We start from the raw sequence: 24125 nt of genomic DNA on the forward strand, positions 1-24125 counted from the left end.
CATACACACCAGTGGCAACCGGCACCACGGTTGACCACGAAGCAGAACCCATCATCCACAGCACCCCTGCAGGGCCCAACACACCAGGTAGCCCAGCAAGGCCAGCTGCACAACAGCCCAGCGAGGGCCCAACAAATGATTCAACAACACCAGCTTTCACACTGAGACAATCAACCAGGGCAAGAAGGTCCCCACATCGACTCACATTATAAATAGTTACACTATTGACTTTGTGGGGGGAGTGTTGTTATGTATGTATACTTGTATTTACTCTGTACAGTCACCAGAGGGCTCATTCCCTGGAGTCCCAAGGCATCCCATAATCCCTTGGGAGCACAGGTATTTAAAGAGTCTTCACAGGTTGGAGAGACACTCTGGAGACCTGCAATAAAAGACTAAGGTCACACTTTACTTTGAGCTCACGGTGTTCAGTCTGACTCTTTCTCCATACACAACACCTTGGTTTGAAAAAAGCAACATTATACTGAGCTATGTAATGTTTTGCTCCTAGATAATGTTCTAGATTCAGATCCCAGTTGAAATGGACACTCAAACTTGAATCATCATGGATGCATTGAGTCTGCAAGTGTTTACCAGTAATGTTAAACAGATCTGATAAGCATCCTATCCAAGGACAGAAGAACAATTATGACTTTCTCCATCATTAAATTGACTGTTCTCTTGACCAAAGCAGCAAGAGTTAGAGCTTGCCAAACCACATTTCACATTTATTTTTAATTTCTTGGTAACAGAACACAGTTATACTAAGTAATCATATTTATTCTTTTTCATTCACTTATGGTTACAAAGATGGATGGAAAAGCAAATTACGAGAAAGACACAAAAAATCTGCAAAGGGATATAGGCAAGCTAAGTGAATGGGCAAAAATTTGGCAGATGGAGTATAATGTGGGAAAATGTGAGGTTATCCACTTTGGCAGAAAGAATAGAAAAGCAAATTATAATGTAAATGGAGAAAAATTGCAAAGTGCTACAGTACAGAGGGACCTGGGGGTCCTTGTGCATGAAACACAAAAGGTTAGCATGCAGGTACAGCAAGTAATCAGGAAGGCAAATGGAATGTTGGCCTTTATTGCGAGGGCGATAGAATATAAAAGCAGAGAAGTCCTGCTACAACTGTACAGGTATTGATGAGGCCACACCTAGAGTACTGCGTACAGTTTTGGTCTCCATATTTAAGAAAGGATATACTTGCATTGGAGGCTGTTCGGAGAATTGATTCTGGAGATGATGGTGTTGACTTATGAAGATAGGTTGAGTAGGTTGGGCCTATACTTATTGGAGTTCAGAAGAATGAGAGGGGATCTTATTGAAACATGTAAGATAATGAGGGTGCTCGACAAGGCGGATGCAGAGAGGATATTTCCACTCCTAGGGGACATAGTCTCAGAATAAGGGACTGCCCGTTTAAAACTGAGATGAGGAGGAATTTGTTCTCTCAGAGGGTTGTAAATCTGTGGAATTCTCTGCCCCAGAGAGCTGTGGAGGCTGGCTCATTAAATATATTTAAGGCGGAGATAGACGGATTTTTGAGCAATAAGGGAATAAAGGGTTATATGGAGCGGTCAGGGAAGTGGAGTTGAATCCATGATCAGATCAGCCATGATCTTATTAAATGGCGGAACAGAATCGAGAGGCCAAATAGCCTACTCCTGCTCTTATTTCTTATGTACTTATGTTCTTAAAATGAATTCATTAGTCAGCTATATGTGGTATCAATTCCTAATAAGCTACACTATTCTATTATTCATGCGAGCAGTTCCTTCATTTGATTACAGTTTTAGATTATAAGATACAACAACAACTTGTATTTATATAGCGCCTTTAATGTAGTAAAATGGTCCAAGGCACTTCACAGGTGAGTTTTAAGACAAAAATTTGACACCGAGTCACATAAGAAGAAATTATAGCAGAAGCGATAGGTTTTAAGGAGTGTCTTAAAGGAGGAAAGAGAGGTAGAGAAGCGGAGAGGTTTAGGGAGGGAGTTCCAGAGTTTAGGGCCTAGGCACGACCACCGATCAGCGATTATAATCAGGGATGCTCAAGGGCACAGAATTTGAGGAGCGCAAATATCATGAGAGGTTGTGGGGCTGGGGGAGATTACTGAGATAGGGTGGGGCGAGGCCATGAAGTGATTTGAAAACAAGGATGAGAATTTTGAAATCGAGGCGTTGCTTAACCGGGAGCCAATGTAGGTCAGCGAGCACAGGGGTGATGGGTGAATGGAACTTGGTGCGAGTTAGAACATGGGCTGCCAAGTTTTGGATGACCTCGAGTTTACGTAGATGTCATAAAATAGGTGAAAGATCGCAAAGATTTTGGAGACGGGAAATGTCTTATTAAACTAATCCTTTTCAAATTCTGCCAGATATTAGGTACAGTGCAACATTGGATGCAGATCTCAAGTCATCTCGTGTTAGTTCACGAGGATTGTTTCAAGCAAACCAGGACCGTGAAATACAAAAGGATATTGCCATTGATAACACGCTAAAATGCAATCAACTTGACTTTTATGTCCAAGTAAGTATGATGCTAAATTATTTGTTATAAATGGCAGAACATTTCACACTCTGTTGATTGCTATAACTGGTTTGATAGCTTATACGAAGGCAAAATATGGTTTCAAGTGCACAGTTGCATTGTAAAACAGCCTTATAGCAAGCCTATATTTTTGATAACAACTGCAATTCCTTTTGCATTAGGCATGTTTATTTCTACAATTTCATTGTATATTCCATATAATTCTAGATGTTGTGTTCCAATTATGGTTATAATTCTCTCCTGACTAGGACACAGGAGATATTGTTAACCCAATTGGTCTACGTTTAGACTTTGGTCCACAAAATATCAACGCTGGTCCTACTCTTGATACCTACACAGCAAGGTCCAGGGAGTATTTTGTAAGTAAAGGAGATACCACAGATTGGTTTTATTAAATACTAAATTGTTTATGTAAATAATTTAATATTCCATTCAAACTGTTTATGTAGATTCCCTTCTTCAAAGACTGTGGTGAAGATGAAGAATGCATAACAGATCTTGCAATTAAAGTTAATCCAATTATTCCAAGCAACAGGTGAGAAAACGTAACCATCTTTATTTAATTCATTCCGCTTCGTTTGTAAGAGCATTTATTGAGAATTAAAGTTCCCAATTTTGATTTAATAGGATCAATATGTTCTTTCCCATTGATAGTGTTGAGGTTCCCTTATGTTTCCAAATTCATCAGGGCTGAGCACTCTAAACTTTGCAGGGATGATTTTGCTTTGGATGCTAGTCTGGCACAACGTACCCAAAGGGCACCAAGCCCGTTCAGACTTGAATCTTTCTGCATTTGGAGATTCACAACATTTGCATGGCCCAGATGTTCCTATGGTGCAGGCCCATCTCCTGGCTGACCTCGTACCTGGAATCACTGTTGTCCTTCAACAATGACATGGTCAAGGTTTTCTGGCTGCTTTCCAAAAAAAGCAGTAGGTCCCCAGCGCTGATCCCTGACCTGGTGTCCTAATGGGGTGAAAAAATAGATTTTTACTTCTGAGACCTATTTTAATTTTGCCTGACCCACTCAGATATTCAATCAGTTCCTTCTGGGCACCCATCAAACTAAGCACTGGCTGGTGACCAAATAGGAAAAAGATGTGGCAATGTCCCCTTTTACCTCTCAAATTACTGCTCTTATCCTTCTAGAGGCACAGGAATTCCCAGAAAACCTGAAGCCAAGTAGATGGGACAGATACATGGGTCCATGCCCTTATTTGCTATGCGTTGCACCAGTAAATGTGTTCCTCTGGCACTAGAAGTTATCCCTTGTATGTTAGGGATGCTAATTTCTCACTCACCAATATCAAGTGAATGTTAACTTCATTTTAATTACACCATGAGGAATTTTTGGGACATGCATGTTAGTGGATGATTCCCTACTATTCTTTGCTTTACTTTGTTTTTAAATGTGAAAACAATAATCTGTTAGGATGGCTGGCTCTTATCTTTCTGAAGATGGTAAACTTTGTTTCCTTTTTTAAAAAATACAATGGATCTATAGCAGTTTTTCATTAGGTTGTAATATCGTTGGTCTTAACATTCTTTGAAAAATATTAAATTGCTCTTTAACATTAATTTTCTGATACTCACTAACATTAGACTCTAAAAATGTTCATAAAATAGCTTTCCTTTAAAACTACTGTAAAGATCTGGATCTGGATTTGTGCCTCAAAATTCCATTCAATATGAAAATTATCGTACACTTGAAACGAATAGTGATTGCCACAAATGTAAAATCTAATTGCTTCAAAATTGATCGGGTATAGTAGCTTTGTGGATATGATACTGGGTTAACAATCCAGAGGATGTGAGTTTAAATCCCACCACGAGATTTAATTGTGAAATTGAATTCAATAAATTTGGTAATTTGTGGGCTAGTGCCAGAAAAATTACTCGTAAAGCTATTGGATTGTTGTAAAAAGCTGCAGATTCATGAATGTCCTTCAGGGAAAGGATTTGCCAAACCCCTATCTAATCTGGCCTACATGTGAGTGCTGTCCCAACAATGCAATTTCTTAATGTGTTCAAGGCAATTAGGGATGAGTATTAATAAGAACATAAGAAATAGGAGCAGGAGTAGGCCATTTGGCCCCTCGAGCCTGCTCCGCCATTCAATAAGCTCATGACTGATCTGATCATGGACTCAGCTCCACTTCCCTGCCCGCTCTCCATAACCCTTTACTCCCTTATCGCTCACAAATCTGACTATCTCTGCCTTAAATATATTCAATGACCCAGCCTCCACAGCTCTCTGGGGCAGAGAATTCCATAAATTTACAACCCTCTGAGAGAAGAAATTTCTCCTCATCTCAGCTTTAAATGGTGGCCCTGTTTCTTAAGCTATGCCCTCTAGTTCTTGATTCCCCCACAAGTGGAAACATCCTCTATGTATCCACCTTGTCGAGCCCCCTCATTATCTTATGTTCCAATAAGATCACCTCTCATTCTTCTGAACTCCAATGTGTATCGGCCCAACCTACTCAACCTATCCTCATAAGTCAACCCCATCATCTCTGGAATCAGCCTAGTGAAACTTCTCTGAACAGTCTCCAATGCAAGTATATCTCTGGACAACATGGACCACTTTCCATACTTCGGGAGCCTATTATCAGCAAGGGCAGACATTGACAACGAGGTTCAACACCGCCTCCAGTGCACCAGTGCAACCTTCGGCCACCTGAGGAAGAGATTGTTGAAGATCAGGCCCTCAAATCTGCCACCAAGCTCATGGTCTACAGGGCTGTAATGATACCCGGCCCTGCTGTATGGCTCAGAGATGTAGACCATATACAGTAGACACCCCAACTCACTGGAGAAATACCACCAATGATGTTTCCGCAAGATCCTGCAAATCCTCTGGGAGGACAGACACACCAACGTTAGCATCCTTGATCAGGCCAACATCCCCAGCATCAAAGCACTGACCACACTTGACCAGCTCCGTTGGGCGGGACTCATTGTTCGCATGCCTGACACAAGATTCCCAAAGCAAGCTCTCCACTCGGAACTTCTAGATAGCAAGCGAGCCCCAGGTGGGCAGAGGAAACGTTTCAAGGACACCCTCAAAGCCTCCCTGATAAAATGCAATATCCCCTGGGAGTCCCTGGCCAAAGACCGCCCTAAGTGGAGGAAGAGCATCAGGGAGGGTGCTGAGCACCTCGAGTCTCGTCGCCGAGAGCATGCAGAAAACAAGCGCAGACAGCGGAAGGAGCAAACCAGTCCCACCCATCCTTTCCTTCAACGACTGTCTGTCCCACCTGTAACAGGGACTGTAATTCCCATATTGGATTGTTCATCATCATCATCATAGGCCGTCCCTCGGAATCGAGGAAGACTTGCTTCCACTTTTAACATGAGTTCTTAGGTGGCTGTACAGTCCAATACGAGAACCAAATCGCTGGTGAAATACCACCAACGATGTCTCTGCAATATCCTACAAATCCCCTGGGAGGACAGATATACCAATGTTAGCGTCCTCAACCAGGCCAACATCCCCAGCATTGAAGCACTGACCACACTTGATCAGCTCCCTGGGCAGGCCACATAGTTTGCATGCCAGAAACGAGACTCCCAAAGCAAGCACTCTACTCCTTCACGGCAAATGAGCCAAAGGTGGACTGTTCAGTCACCTAAGAACTCATTTTTAGAGTGGAAGCAAGTCTTCCTCGATTGCGAGGGACTGCCTATGATGATAATGATGATCCTTCTTTAAATATGACCAAAACTGTACGGAGTACACCAGGTATGGCCTCACAAATAGCCTATAGTGAGGAGGACGCTAAGAGGCTGCTGGGTGATTTGGACAAGTTAGGTGAGTGGACAAATGCATGGCAGATGCAGTATAATGTGGATAAATGTGAGGTTATCCACTGGGAGCAAAAACAGAAGGCAGAATATTATCTGAATGGCGACAGATTAGTGAAAAGGGGAGATGCAGCGGGACCTGGGTGTCATGGTACATCAGTCATTGAAAGTTGGCATGCAGGTACAGCAGGCAGTGAAGAAGGCAAATGGTATGTTGGCCTTCATAGCTAGGGGATTTGAGTATAGGAGCAAGGAGGTCTTACTGCAGTTGTATAGGGCCTTAGTGAGGCCTCACCTGGAATATTGTGTTCAGTTTTGGTCTCCTAATCTGAGGAAGGACGTTCTTGCTATTGAGGGAGTGCAGCGAAGGTTCACCAGACTGATTCCCGGGATGGCAGGACTGACATATGAGGAGAGACTGGATCGACTGGGCCTGCATTCACTGGAATTTAGAAGGATGAGAGGAGATCTCATAGAAACATATAAAATTCTGACAGGACTGGACAGGTTAAATGCAGGAAGAATGTTCCCGATGTTGGGGAAGTCCAGAATCAGAGGGCACTGTCTAAGGATAAGGGGTAAGCCATTTAGGACTGAGATGAGGAGCAACTTCTTCACTCAGAGAGTTGTTAACCTGTGAAATTCCCTACCGCAGAGAGTCGTTGATGCCAGTTCATTGCATATATTCAAGAAGGAGTTAGATATAACCCTTACTGCTAAAGGGATCAAGGGGTATGGAGAGAAAGCAGGAAAGGGGTACTGATCAGCCATGATCTTATTGAATGGTAGTGCAGGCTCGAAGGGCTGAATGGCCTACTCCTGCACCTATTGTCTATGGTTCTATGTTTCAACGTTTCTATATAGTTGTAGCAGGTCTTCCCTGTTTTTATACCCTATTCCCCTTGCAATAAAGGCCAACATTCCATTTGCCTTCCTGATTACTTGCTGTACCTGCATACTAACTTTTTGTGTTTCATGCACAAGAATGCCCAGGCCCAGGTCTCTGTGGACTGCAGCACTTTGCAATTTTTCTCCATTTACATTATAATTTGCTTTTCTATTATTCCTGCCAAAGTGGATAACCTCACCTTTTCCCACATTATACTCCATCTGCCAAATTTTTGCCCACTCACTTAGCCTGTCTATATCCCTTTGCAGATTTTTTTGTGTCCTCCTCACAATTTGCTTTCCCACCCATCTTTGTATCATCAGCAAACTTGGCTACATTACACTTGGTCCTTTGCCAGTGTTACCCATATCCCAAAATCAAATTTTAAAATGTACAGTAAAGTGCTGGGACAAACCAATATTTCTTCTTGTTGCTGGCTGAAACTATTCTAGCGATATTGTTAACTGGGATCAACGTTCTGACAAATTAGTTACTGTTCATTGCAACTCATAATTTTTTCATGACACCAACCTCCCTTTTGAAAAGTTCAGAAACCTTGGCCCAGGGCCAAGGCCAAACGGTAATGTATGAGTATTTTTTTAAATATATAATTGTAGGTTTCTGACTTTGCATATATTGATGTAATGCTCCGAGATAAAACAAGGTAAATAAACTAACATTTTTCAGTGAATAATAATTATAATAGTAATTTTTCTTTATGCATTAACTTGAATGTAATTTACCATTTTGCACTGAATGTCTTCAAATGTAGATCTTACATCTTAAATTAATAAATGTCTTATTTCTACCAACAGCAAAATACTTTACACTGTTAGTAGCAAGAATAAACAGATAACCATTAATGTAGAGACTGAGAACAAGAAGGAAAATGCATTTAATGCTAAAGTCATCGTCCACTTTTCTAAAAACATCTTTTTTGCATCAGTGAGTAGAACGTTTTATTTATATGAAACTTTACAGAGTAAGATAGTGCTTTTATTACCAAAAATGAAAATATAGGGGTAGATTTTTGTCTTTTCCACTTGAGCATTAAGCATCGCCTGGGAGGAGAATAGAAAGAAAAATTAGACAGAGAGGCTGGCACACCTGTTACAGATAACATTCATATCACATAACTACCAGGCAATGACCATCTCCACCAGTGAAAGGCCTACCTATCGCCTCGCATCCATACTTGGATCTGTACTTTTACTGAAAGGGAGTCTCCAAACAGGCCACCTTTTTGGTGCACCTCCTGCAATAGAACCTCCAACTCTTCAAATGGAAGTGTTTCACACATGTCTCCATTGTGCCATTGCGAACATTTAGTCGACTTTTCTGCCACCACCATAAGTTATGCTTCCATGGTGTGCTGCAGCTCTTTAAGAGACACTACTGGACCAGACTTTCTGCTCCCCAGCCATGTGTGCTACAGCCAGGGCTGTCTGGAGAAGCTTGTAATGTGCCAGCAGATGATTCAAATCAGGTGTGAGAGACTCCAATCGCAAAATGTGACACAGCTTAGTCCCGAGCTACCAGCACTGCCCCATTTTTTCCAGGTCAGCAAAATTGGAGAACTATTGTCTATGATGAAGTTTTTCTTGCACAATAACATCACCTAAATATATACATAGATTATAGATATTTTATTAAAAATAGATAGTATATTATGTTATATAGCTATTATATAATATATATTATATATAAAGATATATAAAGAGAGAGAGAATGTGTGAGAGGTAGATATATATATTCAGATTATATGATGAGTGTTTTATTTTAACAGGTTGATAACACTGAAGTTCCCTGTCGAATTGTAGACCCACAGTCAGTATCCTGTGACATTGGACACCCATTTTTGAGAGGACGAGATAAGGTGAATTCTTTTATCTTTTTTTAAGAATAATAATGCATGCAATGTAAGATTTTTACATTCATCAAAGATCATGGGGGTGAATTGTCAAGGCTACACTGATGACAGTCCATACCAGGCTAGCCACCCAAAAAACACTTGGAAGGAAAATCTACACTAGTATATATCCCTTTCGTCCATTCTTAAGTTCCACAATTACCCCCTCCAACATCTCTTGTTATTCGGATACCAAGATAAAGAGTCAATGCCTCATAAAGGTTGAAAAGAATGAGAGATAAGGCAAGGTAGATGAGGAAGTAACCATCAGGTGACACTGAGCAAGAAAAAAGGTTGAATGGGTGGCCCCTGGGATATCTGGCTTATCTGCTGCATCACTGGCTGCTCGCTCCTCCATAGTCCTCAAAACCCAACTGAGTCTAGCTACAACTGGGTACATTGGAGGACAATGAAACGCAGTTTGTTCCAGAAAGAGTTGTCAAAATAATAATGACATGCTGCATGCTTCGCAATAGCCCAAGAAAAGGGAATTGAACTTGAAACGGGTGAGGAGGAGCAGCAGTGGGAGCACCAGAATGAATGGTAGGGCAGAAAACTCAGTCAATCAGCTGCTCTACAGCCAGTGTTCTGGAGATACAGTGGATAGGGCTCTGATTGAAAACTTTTTCAATAAAGATCTTGGGCTAGAAATTGATCAGCCTACCGCCGAATTTCTCGGCAGTATTTCCTTGTTTTGGGCGGTCTTTCATTCGTTGGGAATTTCATCAGGGCCTCACGCCGGCGGTTTCAAAATACCACTGGGGAGCAGACCGCCGGTGTGCAACGCTGGGAAAACTGCTTCCACCCGACTTTGGTGGGAGTGATGCTCCGTACTTCTGCAAAAAGAAAACGCCCAGTCGGAGCAGCCTTTCGATGGATGGTAGGTATGAAACCCTGCAAAAAAAGGTATGCGAATGTTTTTTTTTAAATTCTTTTGCAGCAATTCAAAAGGCTCCATTGAATGTTTTCCAATGTTTTAATTTTTATTTTTTGAAAAAATATTTTTCGTGTTTTCCCCCCTCCCTAGGCCGACTCTAGCCTCGGACTTAATTTGACCAGGATCGCCGAGAATCCATGTGCGACGCCCATTTTGCCTACTAGACGTTTTTTTTTCTACTTTTTGATCAATTTTCTGCCAGCGTTAATTGCAGAATCTTAGCAATTTTTTGGCAGTAAACATGCAGTGGTGACAGCCTTTGATCAATTTCTAGCCACATAGAATTCAATGTGGAAATGCTTGCCTCTCATAATTCATGATCTTCTCTGAAGCCTAAAGTAATATTTATCCCTTGTGTTCTCTTACAGTTATTCTTTACTCAATATTTATTTAGAAGTTACATAACCTGTGACTAAACACTTAAGTCAGAGCAAAAAAAAGTTAAATACAAGTTCTATTTTTCTTTTTGCATGTTGACAGGTCTCTTTTAACATCAATTTTGATTTTAACCTCAATGAACCACAGAAAGATACATATGTGAACTTCCACGCTATAAGGTAACTACTGATCATCATAATTCAGACAATTCATACTCATTTATTTTTTATTTTTCATAGTTTCTACTTGAGAGTTTGACTAATATCATAGCTCTTTTACTTCACAGTGAAAGTATCGAACGCGCAGAGACTCATTTTGACAACAAGGCAAAAGTCACCTTTACTGTACAGTACGATGCTGAAATTCTCTTCTCAAGGTATGGAGGTTGAAGAACATTAAAGAAATGCTCACTGTGTTCTCTTGGACTTTATTATTTAATTAACATTTTTCGTGATTTGTGGTCATCAAAATGAGGGATGTCAGCGAACAGAACATAAAATATTTTTCAGAAACATAGACATAGAAAATAGATGCAGGAGTAGGCCATTCGGCCCTTCGAGCCTGCACCGCCATTCAATGAGTTCATGGCTGAACATGCAACCTCAGTACCCCATTCCTGCTTTATCGCCATACCCCTTGATCCCCCTAGTAGTAAGGACTATATCTAACTCCTTTTTGAATATATTTAGTGAATTGGCCTCAACAACTTTCTGTGGTAGAGAATTCCACAGGTTCACCACTCTCTGGGTGAAGAAGTTTCTCCTCATCTCAGTCCTAAATGGCTTACCCCTTATCCTTAGACTGTGACCCCTGGTTCTGGACTTCCCCAACATTGGGAACATTCTTCCTGCATCTAACCTGTCAAAACCGTCAGAATTTTAAACATTTCTATGAGATCCCCTCTCATTTTTCTGAACTCCAGTGAATACAAGCCCAGTTGATCCAGTCTTTCTTGATATGTCAGTCCCGCCATCCCGGGAATCAGTCTGGTGAACCTTCGCTGCACTCCCTCAATAGTAAGAATGTCCTTCCTCAAGTTAGGAGACCAAAACTCCAGGTGTGGCCTCACCAAGGCCCTGTACAACTGTAGCAACACCTCTCTGCCCCTGTACTCAAATCCCCTCGCTATGAAGGCCAACATGCCATTTGCTTTCTTAACCGCCTGCTGTACCTGCATGCCAACCTTCAATGACTGATGTACCATGACACCCAGGTCTCGTTGCACCTCCCCTTTTCCTAATCTGTCACCATTCAGATAATAGTCTGTCTCTCTGTTTTTACCACCAAAGTGGATAACCTCACATTTATCCACATTATACTTCATCTGCCATGCATTTGCCCACTCACCTAACCTATCCAAGTCACTCTGCAGCCTCATAGCATCCTCCTCGCAGCTCACACTGGCACCCAACTTCGTGTCATCCGCAAATTTGGAGATACTACATTTAATCCCCTCGTCCAAATCATTAATGTACAATGTAAACAGCTGGGGCCCCAGCACAGAACCTTGCGGTACCCCACTAGTCACTGCCTGCCATTCTGAAAAGTCCCCATTTACTCCTACTCTTTGCTTCCTGTCTGACAACCAGTTCTCAATCCATGTCAGCACACTACCACCAATCCCATGTGCTTTAACTTTGCACATTAATCTCTTGTGTGGGACCTTGTCGAAAGCCTTCTGAAAGTCCAAATACACCACATCAACTGGTTCTCCCTTGCCCACTCTACTGGAAACATCCTCAAAAAATTCCAGAAGATTTGTCAAGCATGATTTCCCTTTCACAAATCCGTGCTGTCTTGGACCTATCATGTCACCTCTTTCCAAATGCGCTGCTATGACATTCTTAATAATTGATTCCATCATTTTACCCACTACTGATGTCAGGCTGACCGGTCTATAATTCCCTGTTTTCTCTCTCCCTCCTTTTTTAAAAAGTGGGGTTACATTGGCTACCCTCCACTCGATAGGAACTGATCCAGAGTCTATGGAATGTTGGAAAATGACTGTCAATGCATCTGCTATTTCCAAGGCCACCTCCTTAAGTACTCTGGGATGCAGTCCATCAGGCCCTGGGGATTTATTGGCCTTCAATCCCATCAATTTTCCCAACACAATTTCACGACTAATAAGGATTTCCCTCAGTTCCTCCTCCTCTGTCCCCTAGATCTTTGTGTGGCAGCTGCAGGAGCATGAGGCAATAACCACAGGCACGATGGGCTGTAAGTTTCTATGGCCTGGATATTAACAGACGGATTACACATGCGCGGGATGCGGGTGGTGGAGTTTCAAATGGGAAACCCAGAAGTCCAAATTTCTACACATACTGTGGAGGAACTCCACAGCGTGCGTCTTTTGTCCTTGACAGATTCCCCGCCCAATGTCAGCCTGATTGACAGGCTTGGCTTCCAGTCAGGCGGGGAGAGCTCCGGAGCAGCGCACAGGACCATGTAGGTCTGATCCACGACCACGCAGGGGTGGGGGGAGCAGGGCCGATCTCAGGTAGGGTTGGTCTGATCCACGACCACGAGGGGAAGGGCTCTGAGCACCAATTCTAGCGGCCTTTGTATGGGTAGGGGACTCTGATCAGGGGGGGAGCTTGGGGTCCAGGGGGAAGCAATCCTGTTCCTCTGGGCCCACAAGCAATGTTGTGAAGGCACTGACTTTCCCCCCGAAGCTGTCCTCACCTCTTTTCAGCTGCCGGGTTTCCAGAGGCCTGAGAAACCTGGCAGGTCACTTTTGAACCTGTAAAACAGGTTAAATCACAGGCTGCCAGCCTCATTAAAATATTTGAATTGCCCACCCGCTTCCTGGGAGCGAGATGACTGCCCGCCCTTTGACCCCCCCCCCCAAACCTTCCCCCCTCCCCGGTAAAACCCGGAAATAGGCGAGATGGATTTGGGGTCGAGTCAGATTTGGGACTTTTTTAATTTTAAACTCTGACCCGGCCCCAATTTTTGGGTATTAAAATTCATCTCATTGCCTAACCCTACATCAATGAATTACCTTGCTCAACTTAAACAAAATAATTTCAAACTACCTAATGCATTGTAACCTTTTCAATTTAAGCAAGTATCTGCCCTAACAGCTTTCTGTTTAAACATCTTGGATATATACTTGAAAAGGAAACATTTTCAGAGTTATGGGGTTAGAACCTCCACTTTTGTGCTTATCGCCCAAAAATGGGCGTAATTTCCGGCGTGGGCATTAAAAAAGGGTTTTCAGATCACTGGCTTTCGCCTATTCTCAAAACACTTAGTTTACATTTTTGAAAATGGGCGTTACCGCGAGCGATATCAAATGGGCGATAGTGTTAAATTTTTTTGACCTTCTGCTGTAAAGTGTGGCCATCCTTAGCAACGGCATGGCAATGCTCGATTCTTGTGATTCTGGAGGTCAAGGGTCACCATGACATGCGCAGAAGAGGAGACAGAGAGAGAGGGAGCTCAGAGGGTCTGAAGGCATGGCTGGGTGTGGTGTGGCTACTTTGGGAGGAAGGAGAGAGACTTTAGATCTTCACAGCAAGTAGGCAAACAAAAATTAGGTGTTACCAGCCACATATTTGACCAAATTTGCCTATAATGGAGAGAGAGGAGGAGGCATCAAAGCACACTGTGGTGACTGACGCAGGAGAGAGCAGTGAGGTGGGAGAGGAGCACATTGGAGGCCACAAAAGAGCCAGGAGGTTCTCGGACGAGGCAAATGCCTCCCACCTGCAGGAGGTTGAGTCACGCTGGAGTGATTTGACACAGGGAGGGCGTGAGAAGCCCACCCCAAAGGCATACCAAAGGATATGGAACGAGATAGCAGAGGTGGTCTCGTCAGCGACCAACGAGGTGCGTGAGGGCAACCAATGCCACAAATGATGGAACGACCTTGTGGGATCCGCAAGAGTAAGTATTATTTACATGTACTTATGTAATTATATAATATTTATATAATTTGATTTGTAACAGTCATGAGTGACTATCAGCAGATGTTAGGTCTTGCACTTTTACCGTGAATGTTTTATTCAAAGCCTGTGGTCACGGTGTACGTCTTTAGATAAAGAATGATAATAATCATAATAATCATGATTACATCTGTCGGTTATGTGTTGTCTCAGTCTCTGTGACAGTACCTAGCAATGATATCACGCAATGATCTCATGCCATGTCGTCCTGTGACCTTTTACAGAAGAAGCTATTGACGATGAGGTCCGTGCAGAGGTGAACAGGTGGGGGGGGCCACCAGTCCCCAGCGACATCACAGAGATGGAGGAGCGAGTGCTCGCCCTCATGGGGAAGCACCCCCGAACAGCCACCGATGCACCTGCAGACCCTGAAGTGATGCCACGTGGGCAAAGCTTACACCATTGCGTGATGTAATGTCAATAGATGCCACACCCACTCATTTCCAAACAATCATATATGATAGATAATCTCTAAACATTTAATAGAAATAATGCTGGCCTAATGAAAATCATTGCAATGCACAATGTGTTGATTGTCATGAAATGTGATGTCTGCGATGACTTTGAAAGTGGTGGTGCTTTTGTTGTGCATATGCTGTGTGTCGTGCTGGACTCACCTTGTCACCCTAGCACCCCCTTCTCCTCTAAAAACCTCATTTGTGTTTTGCAGCTCATCCAGCAGCGCGGCCCCAGGCAAGACCACAGAGGCCAGAAGGTGGGGGCGCGGGGCAGGAGTCGGCGGATGATCCTACATCTGGTGCTGAGGAGCTCCGATTCTTGCCCGACAATCCGCTGGGTCTGTTCTCGACAGCTGAGAGCGCGGACTTTGAAGAACCTGCATTGGCATGCTCCAGAAGCCATTCCACCCCAAGGCCATCTAATGGTCCTCCGGTCATTCCCGCCTCCACTCTGGAGGTACCGGCCCCAAGCACCTCTCTACAAGGCACCCCATTTGTCTCCAGGATGGCGCTGACCCCGCGGAGGCCTCGTGGACGCAGCAGGTCTGTTCCACGAGCGTGGACATGACAGCGGAGAGATGGTACAGTTGTCCAGGAGAACTGTAGACATTGGTGACCAGATCATCAAAGCATTGGGGGGCATATCTCAACACCTGGCCACCATGACCGAGTAAATTCCGCGCATGTCAGAGTCCCTGGATGCGATAGCCAGGAACACTGCTCCACAGGCCTCCCAGTGGTCCCCAAGCGCGGCACTCCACCCCTAGGTTCCACACCACCACTGCGAATGACAGATGAGAGCAACGACCAAGATCCTGCTTCTGCATCAGAGAATGTTGCTCCCTTGGCACCCCCTCCCCCCACTACCGTACCCGTGAATCTGCCTCATCCCCCGCAATGAGGCACTGCCTGAGGAGCTCCTCGGCCAGGCGCCGTGGAACGAGGATGGGAAGGGGTAGAGGTGGGGAGAAGAAGGAGAGGGGGGAAGGAAAATGAGGTGCATGTGTGCAGGTGATGGCTGTGTTATATCTCCATCTGGGTGTTGGCAATTTGTTGCAATATATGGGGGCTGGGGACCACGCTCCTGTTTTGCCTTTGTATTCTGTGTTGCTGGACATGTTGACCATGTGATTTATGTCAATGGTGGAAAAAGTCGGGTGTGGGCGGGGGTTGGGTGTTATTGGTTGTGATATTTATGATTTCAGACCAATGTTAGTATTAAACTTTTGTTATTGAACATAATCTCGTTGCACATTGTCTCAGATAGCTGGACCATTACACACTGGTGATTCCTTACCATGAAAAGGTTAAATACAACTTAACATCAATCAACGTAAACTTTAACTGGCAGCAATTCTGCGCGGAAAGTAAAGCTGGGCGATAATATGGCCGTTGATTTCGCTCATTCTGCTGATTCCGCCCCAAAAAAAGTGGGCGGGCAGTAATATTTTTTCCCGGCGTTAAGCACATTGGGAAAATAATGCATGGCGATAAGTCTCCTAAAAAAACTCATCAGTTTCCATTCTGTGCCAAAATGGGCGCTATATGGGCGTTATACGTCATTTCAGCGGTAAAATGTGCATTAAGTGAGCGTTAAGCATGCAAAAAAAGTGGAGGTTCCAGCCCTTGGAATTCTATGTAATATGATGTTCTATAAAATAATTGATCAGAAAACAATTAATGAATTAAAGTCATTAAGTACTGAAATATATTGTATTTTGGAGCATGATTGTATGTCCCAATTCTTATCCACAGTTTTGATCTTTTTTTTTGATTTTGCAGAGCTACCAACATAAATTATTATGAAATTCATCCTGGAAAACTGGTTCCCAAAATAATAAATAACTTTAAGGATATTGGTCCAGAATATATTATTACACTCAGAGTAAGTAAGTTTTGTTGATGTTCTGTGCATCCTATTGCACACTGAATGGCACTTTCTCTTCAATACACTCTCTTTTTTTCATGAAGGATCAAACTTATGCTCGACAGTTCTATAGGTACTGGTACCTCACCCAAGTGGCCATTCAACAACAGTAACAACTGCTTGCATTTTACCTTTAATATCCCAAGGTGCTTTATGTAGGAAAGAATATGTGCCAAGCAATAGTAGAAAATTTAACAGGAATGACCAAAAGCACTGCTGAAAAGAAAGATCATAAGACGACTTTGAAAAGCAGAGACAGAAGCATTGAGTTATGGAAGTTAGGATCAAGGAATCCGAAAGCTCTGCCACCAATTTTAAAGAGGAAGGTCCATGACAGTTCAAGGGAAGCATTTGTAGGATCAAAGAGTACAGGCTGGGACAGAGGGCTGGAGGAAGCTGCAGAGGCAGGGTGAGAGAAGGTTATGGAGGGATTTGAAGATTTTGAACTTAGTACACTGGGTGACCGGGAATTAGTGGAGGTCACCAAAAACAGGCCTAATGAGAGAGCAGGACTTAATAGAGGACAGGATGTGGATAGCAGAGTTTTGGAGCAGGAGCTTGTGTAATTTGGGAGGTTGATAAGGAGCATGGTGAAAAACCCTAGAATTAACAAATCCCAAATCAAAATTCCTACGGCTGTAGGATTTAGGTCGGGGTAAAGAAAGAAATTGCATTTATATTGCACCTTTCAAGCTCTCAGGACACATTAAGGTGTTTCACAGATAATGAATTACTTGTGAAGTGTTGTAACTGTTGTTAGATAGGCAAGCAAACATGACATTAAATTTGCAAAATGCAAGGTCCAACAAAGAGTGAGATAATTGGCCATATCCTGTGAATGAATTAAAATAATATATATCTCATCCAAAAGATGGCACCTCAGACAGTATAGCACTCCTTTAGTACCGCACCGAAGTGCCAGCCTAGATTATGTGCTCAAGTCTCTGGAGTAATGCTTGAACCTTCTGACTCAGAGGTGAGAGTGCTACCACTGAGTCAAGGCTGAAAGCAGGGGGCTCATGATGGAACGCTGAAGTCTGTCAAAGCTATGTTGGTCTTCCATCAATAAAAAGCTTTCTTCACCATTTTTTGTTGGTTCTTGGGACATTGGGGATGCTGGCAGGGGCACAGATCAAGTGAACTTCTCTATCCTGGATTGTGGTAAGCTTCTTCTGTGTTGTGACTGCAGCCATCCATGCAACTGGTAAATATTCCATTGTACTTCTGATCTGAGCCTTACAGACGGTGGATAGACTGAGAAATCAAGAGGTGAGATGCTTTTTGCAGTGCCCTCTGCCCTGTTCTTGTAGCCATGGTATTGATATGGCTAGTCTAGTTAAGTGGTTACCCCCACGATGTTGATGGGGAGGGGCAATCTGCTGTGTGGAGGGTAAACATTAACATGGACTAGTTAGGCCGAACAGCCTGATTCTATGTTGTGATTTCTATGTAATTCTATGAAATCTTGGAACAGAATCACAAAATCAGAACAGTAGACAACAAATAAGATGAAATTGTCTTATGTGATATTAGTGTTCACATAAAAGGCATTCATGTGAAATACCATTGCTATCTTAATGATGTTGCAAACCTATTTCTATTTGGGGTTTTTTCAGAAAATGGATATCAAATGAACCCTTAAGCTGAGGATACAACTAATTAATGTACATTATATTTTAAAGGTCAATACTGGATATTTCCCTGTCCAGACTGTCTATATCATTGTTAAACTACCAATTTCCACAAAAGAGGGCAATCAACTTTTGTATCTTACTGGGGTAAATACAAATCAGGTATGTCATGTTTATCATTCTTATGTAATAAGCAATTAATACCTAACAGCTTTACAGTAGCAATGAAGTTTGTCCTGTGACAGCTGCAATTAACCTTTTGGATGAAGAACAGAGCAAACAGAGAGAAAATCTAATTACCCCCATTTCAGTTAAAGCAATTTCTCATGGTAAGATGAAAAATATCAGGGGCAATTTTGACTTTGGGTGATAGTGTAAAATGGACGATATCTGTATTTGAATTCAATGAAAATGCAATCGGGAGAGATATGCAATACATGAGCCAAAGTTTGATTTTATTCTTCTGTCACTCTAGCATCTCTTCCCATTGGGTAAACTTACTTTTTAATTATGTTTAGTCAACAATATATGTAATAGAGCAGACACAAGCAAAAATTACATAAGCAAATTTATTGGTTCATAGAAACATAGAAACATAGAAACATAGAAACATAGAAAATAGGTGCAGGAGCAGGCCATTCAGCCCTTCTAGCCTGCACCGCCATTCAATGAGTTCATGGCTGAACATGAAACTTCAGTACCCCCTTCCTGCTTTCTCGCCATAACCCTTGATCCCCCGAGTAGTAAGGACTTTATCTAACTCCCTTTTGAATATATTTAGTGAATTGGCCTCAACTACTTTCTGTGGTAGAGAATTCCACAGGTTCACCACTCTCTGGGTGAAGAAGTTTCTCCTCATCTCGGTCCTAAATGGCTTACCCCTTATCCTCAGACTGTGACCCCTGGTTCTGGACTTCCCCAACATTGGGAACATTCTTCCTGCATCTAACCTGTCTAAACCCGTCAGAATTTTAAACGTTTCTATGAGGTCCCCTCTCATTCTTCTGAACTCCAGTGAACACAAGCCCAGTTGATCCAGTCTTTCTTGATAGGTCAGTCCCGCCATCCCGGGAATCAGTCTGGTGAATCTTCGCTGCACTCCCTCAATAGCAAGAATGTCCTTCCTCAAGTTAGGAGACCAAAACTGTACACAATTTTCATGAGTGAAAACTGTGCATTTCATGGTTTCTATATATTTCTCACCCTGAACCTAAATGCCTATGCTGGTTACCAATATTACTTTGCTGGTCGAAGGTAACTTCTCTGATGTGCATATTCAGATTGTTCATAAGAATGCTGGAAGGATCCTTGATCCTCTTAATTGAGCAGAATCACGGTGCGGATATGTGCTCATGGCAGGCATTATTCTGTGCTGGAAGTATGCATTCATAAGATTACCCCTTTAGAAAGTTTAACAGTCAACAGCAATGGCTGATCAGAGAGCATTCTAACAGGGTTGGATTTATATCAGTATTGCAGCAACGAAACAACTGTTTTCTAACCCGCAGGTGTCAACCATAATCCATCATTGCTTACTTATTCAATGGCCTATTGTTCACAGTATTCATTAGCAGTAGAGTTATTAAGAATAGTTGATTAATTTGGGTCATTCAACATAATGATTCTGTCTTTCTAAAATAATTGCAGGAAAACAACTTAATTTGTGACTTAAAAGGAAAACGTGATAGACTGAAAATCAAACAGCAACCTTATTCTGCAAATGTTGTAAAGGAGAGCTTTCAGAATGTGAAAGATTTGGTAAGACATTTTAGTCTTTGGATTTAGCATTTGCTTTGTGTTTGATCACTTTAATTAATGTTTGGCAATTTGTGAAAATATTCTTAATTTATTTTCTTTATCAAGTTACTTTTCTATGTTTTTGGTGGTTAAACAAACACATGATTGTAAAGTTGCATTGTATAGAATTTGGACTCAGGTAGTCAATTTATGCACAATATTAGAAAACTGTTTCTGTTAGTAAGAGAACTACATAAGAACCTGGAGATTCTTCACAGCCCAGAGGTATAGGGGTTGCATTCCAGCAGAGGGTAGGTTAACATTAAACTTAATTAGATTATTTTATTCTCTTCAAGTAAACTGTTTAATTGTGAAACCAAACTAATTTGGTGTGATTCGTAAATACGCCCATTTTGTGTGTGGTTGATGACGAACTCAGGAGCAACAGGAGTAATGCTGACTAACCTAATTTTTGCTGTTTGACAATTTGTATTGTTTGTTGTTGGACTGTTTATCATGATGTTGTTTCTTATGAATCTCCAATTTAGTTATCTGGATTGGACAACATTTTGATGGTGATCAGATCCAGGGCTCTTCAATAGAAAATAAGATTAAATACATATAAATACCACATTATCAACAGAGAGTTGGGATAAATGGTTCATTCTCAGGTTGGCAATCAATAACTAGTGGGGTGCCGCAGAGATCAGTGCTGGGACCCCAACTATTTACAATCTATATTAACGACTTGGAAGAAAAGACCGAGTGTAACATAGCCAAGTTTGCTGATGATACAAAGATGGGAGGAAAAGCAATGTGTGAGGAGCATACAAAAAATCTGCAAAAGGGCATAGACAAGCTAAGTGAGTGGGCAAAAATTTGGCAGATGGAGTAAAATGTTGGAAAGTGTGAGGTCATGTACTTTGGCAGAAAAAAATCAAAGAGCAAGTTATTATTTAAATGGAGAAAAATTGCAAAATGCTGCAGTACAGTGGGACCTGGGGGTACTTGTGCACGAAACACAAAAGAATAGTATGCAGGTGCAGCAAGTGATTAGAAGACCAATGGAATCTTGGCCTTTATTGCAAAGGGGATGGAGTATAAAAGCAGGGAAATCTTGCTACAGTTATACAGGGTATTGGGGAGGCCACATCTGGAATGCTGCGTACAGTTTTGGTTTCCATATTTACGAAAGGAAAGGATATACTTGCTTCGGAGGCAGTTCAGAGAAGATTCACTAGTTGATTCCGGAGATGAGGGGGTTGATTTATGAGGAAATGTTGAGGAGGTTGGGCCTCTACTCATTGGAATTCAGAAGAATGAGAGGCGATCTTATCGAAACGTATAAGGTTATGGGCCGAAATTTGGCCCTCCGGTTTTTTCCGCGCACCTCCGAGCCCCTCACCGACATTTTACCTCAGAAGCAACACCGAAAAAACTCCCTGCGATCATGGTCAATTCTCGAGCCATCTATGGAGCTGGCGTGGCGTATAATGAAGAGAGGGGGGCGGAGCTAGGTCCTGGTACTGAAAACAGCACATGCGCACAGATTGTAGCGTGCATGTGCAGTAGCTCCTGGCAGGACGTTTCGGCAACCATGCGCTACAGGCTGCGTAGGAGGGGCCAAAGCATGTCATCTCTAGCCCTTGCCGAATGGGCTCCCTCATCGGTGGCCTGTTGCGTTCCCTAAAGTAGAAGTTCTATTTTTTATTTGTTATTTACTGATTGATTTTGGTGCTTTAGGTGCAGGGTTCCTTCTATTTTTTTATTTGTTATTTATTGTTTGCTTATGACTTTGGTCTTGGTAAATGAGCCAAAGGTGGGCAGCAGAAGCGTTACAAGGACACCTTCAGAGCCTCCCTGGCAAAGTGCGACATCACCACTGACACCTTTGGGAGACCCTGGCCGAAGACCGCCCGAGGTTAGAAAGTGCATCCGGGAGGGCATTGAGTTCTTCGAGTCTCAATGCAAAGAGCGTGAAGAGGTCGAGCGCAGACAGCGGAAGGAGCGTGCAGCAAATCAGCCCCACCCACCCTTTCCCTCAACGAATGTCTGTCCCACCTGTGACAGGGTCTGTGGTTCTCGTATTGGACTGTTAAGCCACCAGTGAACTCACTTTGGGAGTGGAAAAAAGTCTTCCTCGATTCCGAGGGACTGCCTATGATGATGATGGTCTTAATGTTTAAGGTGCAGGGTTCCTTCTTTTTTTTATTATTTATTGATTGCTTATTACTTTGGTCAGTGCTTTAGATGCAGGGTTCCTTCTATTTTATTAATTAATTGCTTATTACTTTTTGTGCTTTGTTTGGTGCTTGGTGGTGCTTTAAATGTAGTTACTTGCACCGATTCCTTAACTGTAAGTAAGTCTTCCTGTGCGGACAAAAGTGGACACATACACTGCCCTAAGTTAGTTTAGTACAACTTTTTTTTGGACAAATTGGCATAAATGGTATAAGTGGCTGGGAACGCCCCCTTTTGAAAAAAAACCTGACCGCATAAAAAACCTAACTAACTCACTTACACTGGCGCAAATTAAATGGCCATATTTGCAACTAAAAAGATACACCAGAAAAATCAAGTTACACCCAAAAAGAACGGTGCAACTCATAGAAACATAGAAGCATAGAAAAAAGGTGCAGGAGTAGGCCTTCAGCCTGCACCACCATTCAATATGATCATGGCTGATCATGCAACTTCAGTACCCCATTTCTGATTTCTCTCCATACCTCTTGATCCCTTTAGCCGTAAGGGCCAAATCTAACTCCCTTTGAATATATCTAACGAACTGGCCTCAACAACTTTCTGTGGTAGAGAATTCCACAGGTTCACAATTCTCTGAGTGAAGAAGTTTCTCCTCATCTCGGTAATAAACTGCTTGCCCCTTATCCTTTGATATGACCCCTGGTTCTGGACTTCCCCAACATCAGGAACATTCTTCCTGCATCTAACCTGTCCAATCACGTCAGAATTATATGTTTCTGTGAGATCCCCTCTCATTCTTCTAAATTCCAGCGAATATAAGCCTAGTCGATCCAATCTTTCTTCATATGTCAGTCCTGCTATCCCGGGAATCAGTCTGGTGAACCTTCACTACACCCCCTCAATAGCAAGAATGTTCTTCCTCAGATTAGGAGACCAAAACTGTACACAATATTCAAGGTATAGCCTCACCAAGGCCCTGTACAACTGCAGTAAGACCTCCTTGCTCCAATACTCAAATCCTCTCGTTATTTAGGCCAACATGCCATTTGCCTTCACCGCCTGCTGTACCTGCATGCCAACTTTCAATGACTGATGTACCATGACACCCAGGTCTCGTTGCACCTCCCCTTTTCTTAATCTGTCACCATTCAGATAATATTCTGCCTTCCTGTTTTTGCCAGCAAAGTGGATAACCTCACAGTTATCTACACGATACTGCATCTGTCATGCAGTTGCCCACTCACCTAACCTGTCCAAGTCACCCTGCAGCCTCTTAGCATCCTCCTCACAGCTCACACTGCCACCCAGCTTAGTGTCATCTGCAAACTTGGAGATATTACATTCAATTCCTTCGTCTAAATCATTAATGTATATTGTAAATAGCTGGGGTCCTGGCACTGAACCTTGCGGTACCCCACTAGTCACTGCCTGCCATTCTGAAAAGGACCCATTTATTCCTTCTCTTTGCTTCCTGTCTGCCAACCAGTTCTCTATCCACGTCAATACATCAGTACCATGTACTTTAATTTTGCGCACTAATCTCTTGTGTGGGACCTTATCAAAAGCCTTTTGAAAGTCCAAATACATCACATCCACTGGTTCTCCCTTGTCCACTCTACTAGTTACAGCCTCAAAACATTCTAGAATATTTGTCAAACATGATTTCCCTTTCATAAATCCATGCTGACTTGGACCGATCCTGTCACTGCTTTCCAAATGCACTGCCAATACATCTTTA

The 24125-nt window shown here is 42.6% G+C and overlaps 1 protein-coding gene across 2 annotated transcripts in view; it reads left to right on the forward strand.

The window, feature by feature from the left end:
* LOC139240204 (integrin alpha-2-like) overlaps positions 1–24125 on the forward strand; it is a 233106-nt gene that overhangs the window by 149507 nt on the left and 59474 nt on the right. For both annotated transcript variants that reach the window (XM_070868661.1, XM_070868671.1), the window contains exons 17-26: positions 2390–2541; positions 2811–2921; positions 3012–3097; positions 8074–8203; positions 9045–9134; positions 10585–10661; positions 10769–10858; positions 16673–16775; positions 18500–18610; positions 20096–20206. In XM_070868661.1, the coding sequence (XP_070724762.1) occupies positions 2390–2541; positions 2811–2921; positions 3012–3097; positions 8074–8203; positions 9045–9134; positions 10585–10661; positions 10769–10858; positions 16673–16775; positions 18500–18610; positions 20096–20206 (1061 nt within the window). The remainder of the gene's footprint in view (positions 1–2389; positions 2542–2810; positions 2922–3011; positions 3098–8073; positions 8204–9044; positions 9135–10584; positions 10662–10768; positions 10859–16672; positions 16776–18499; positions 18611–20095; positions 20207–24125) is intronic.

Source organism: Pristiophorus japonicus, chromosome 2 (genome assembly GCF_044704955.1).
Source record: "Pristiophorus japonicus isolate sPriJap1 chromosome 2, sPriJap1.hap1, whole genome shotgun sequence".
Taxonomy (NCBI): domain Eukaryota; kingdom Metazoa; phylum Chordata; class Chondrichthyes; family Pristiophoridae; genus Pristiophorus; species Pristiophorus japonicus.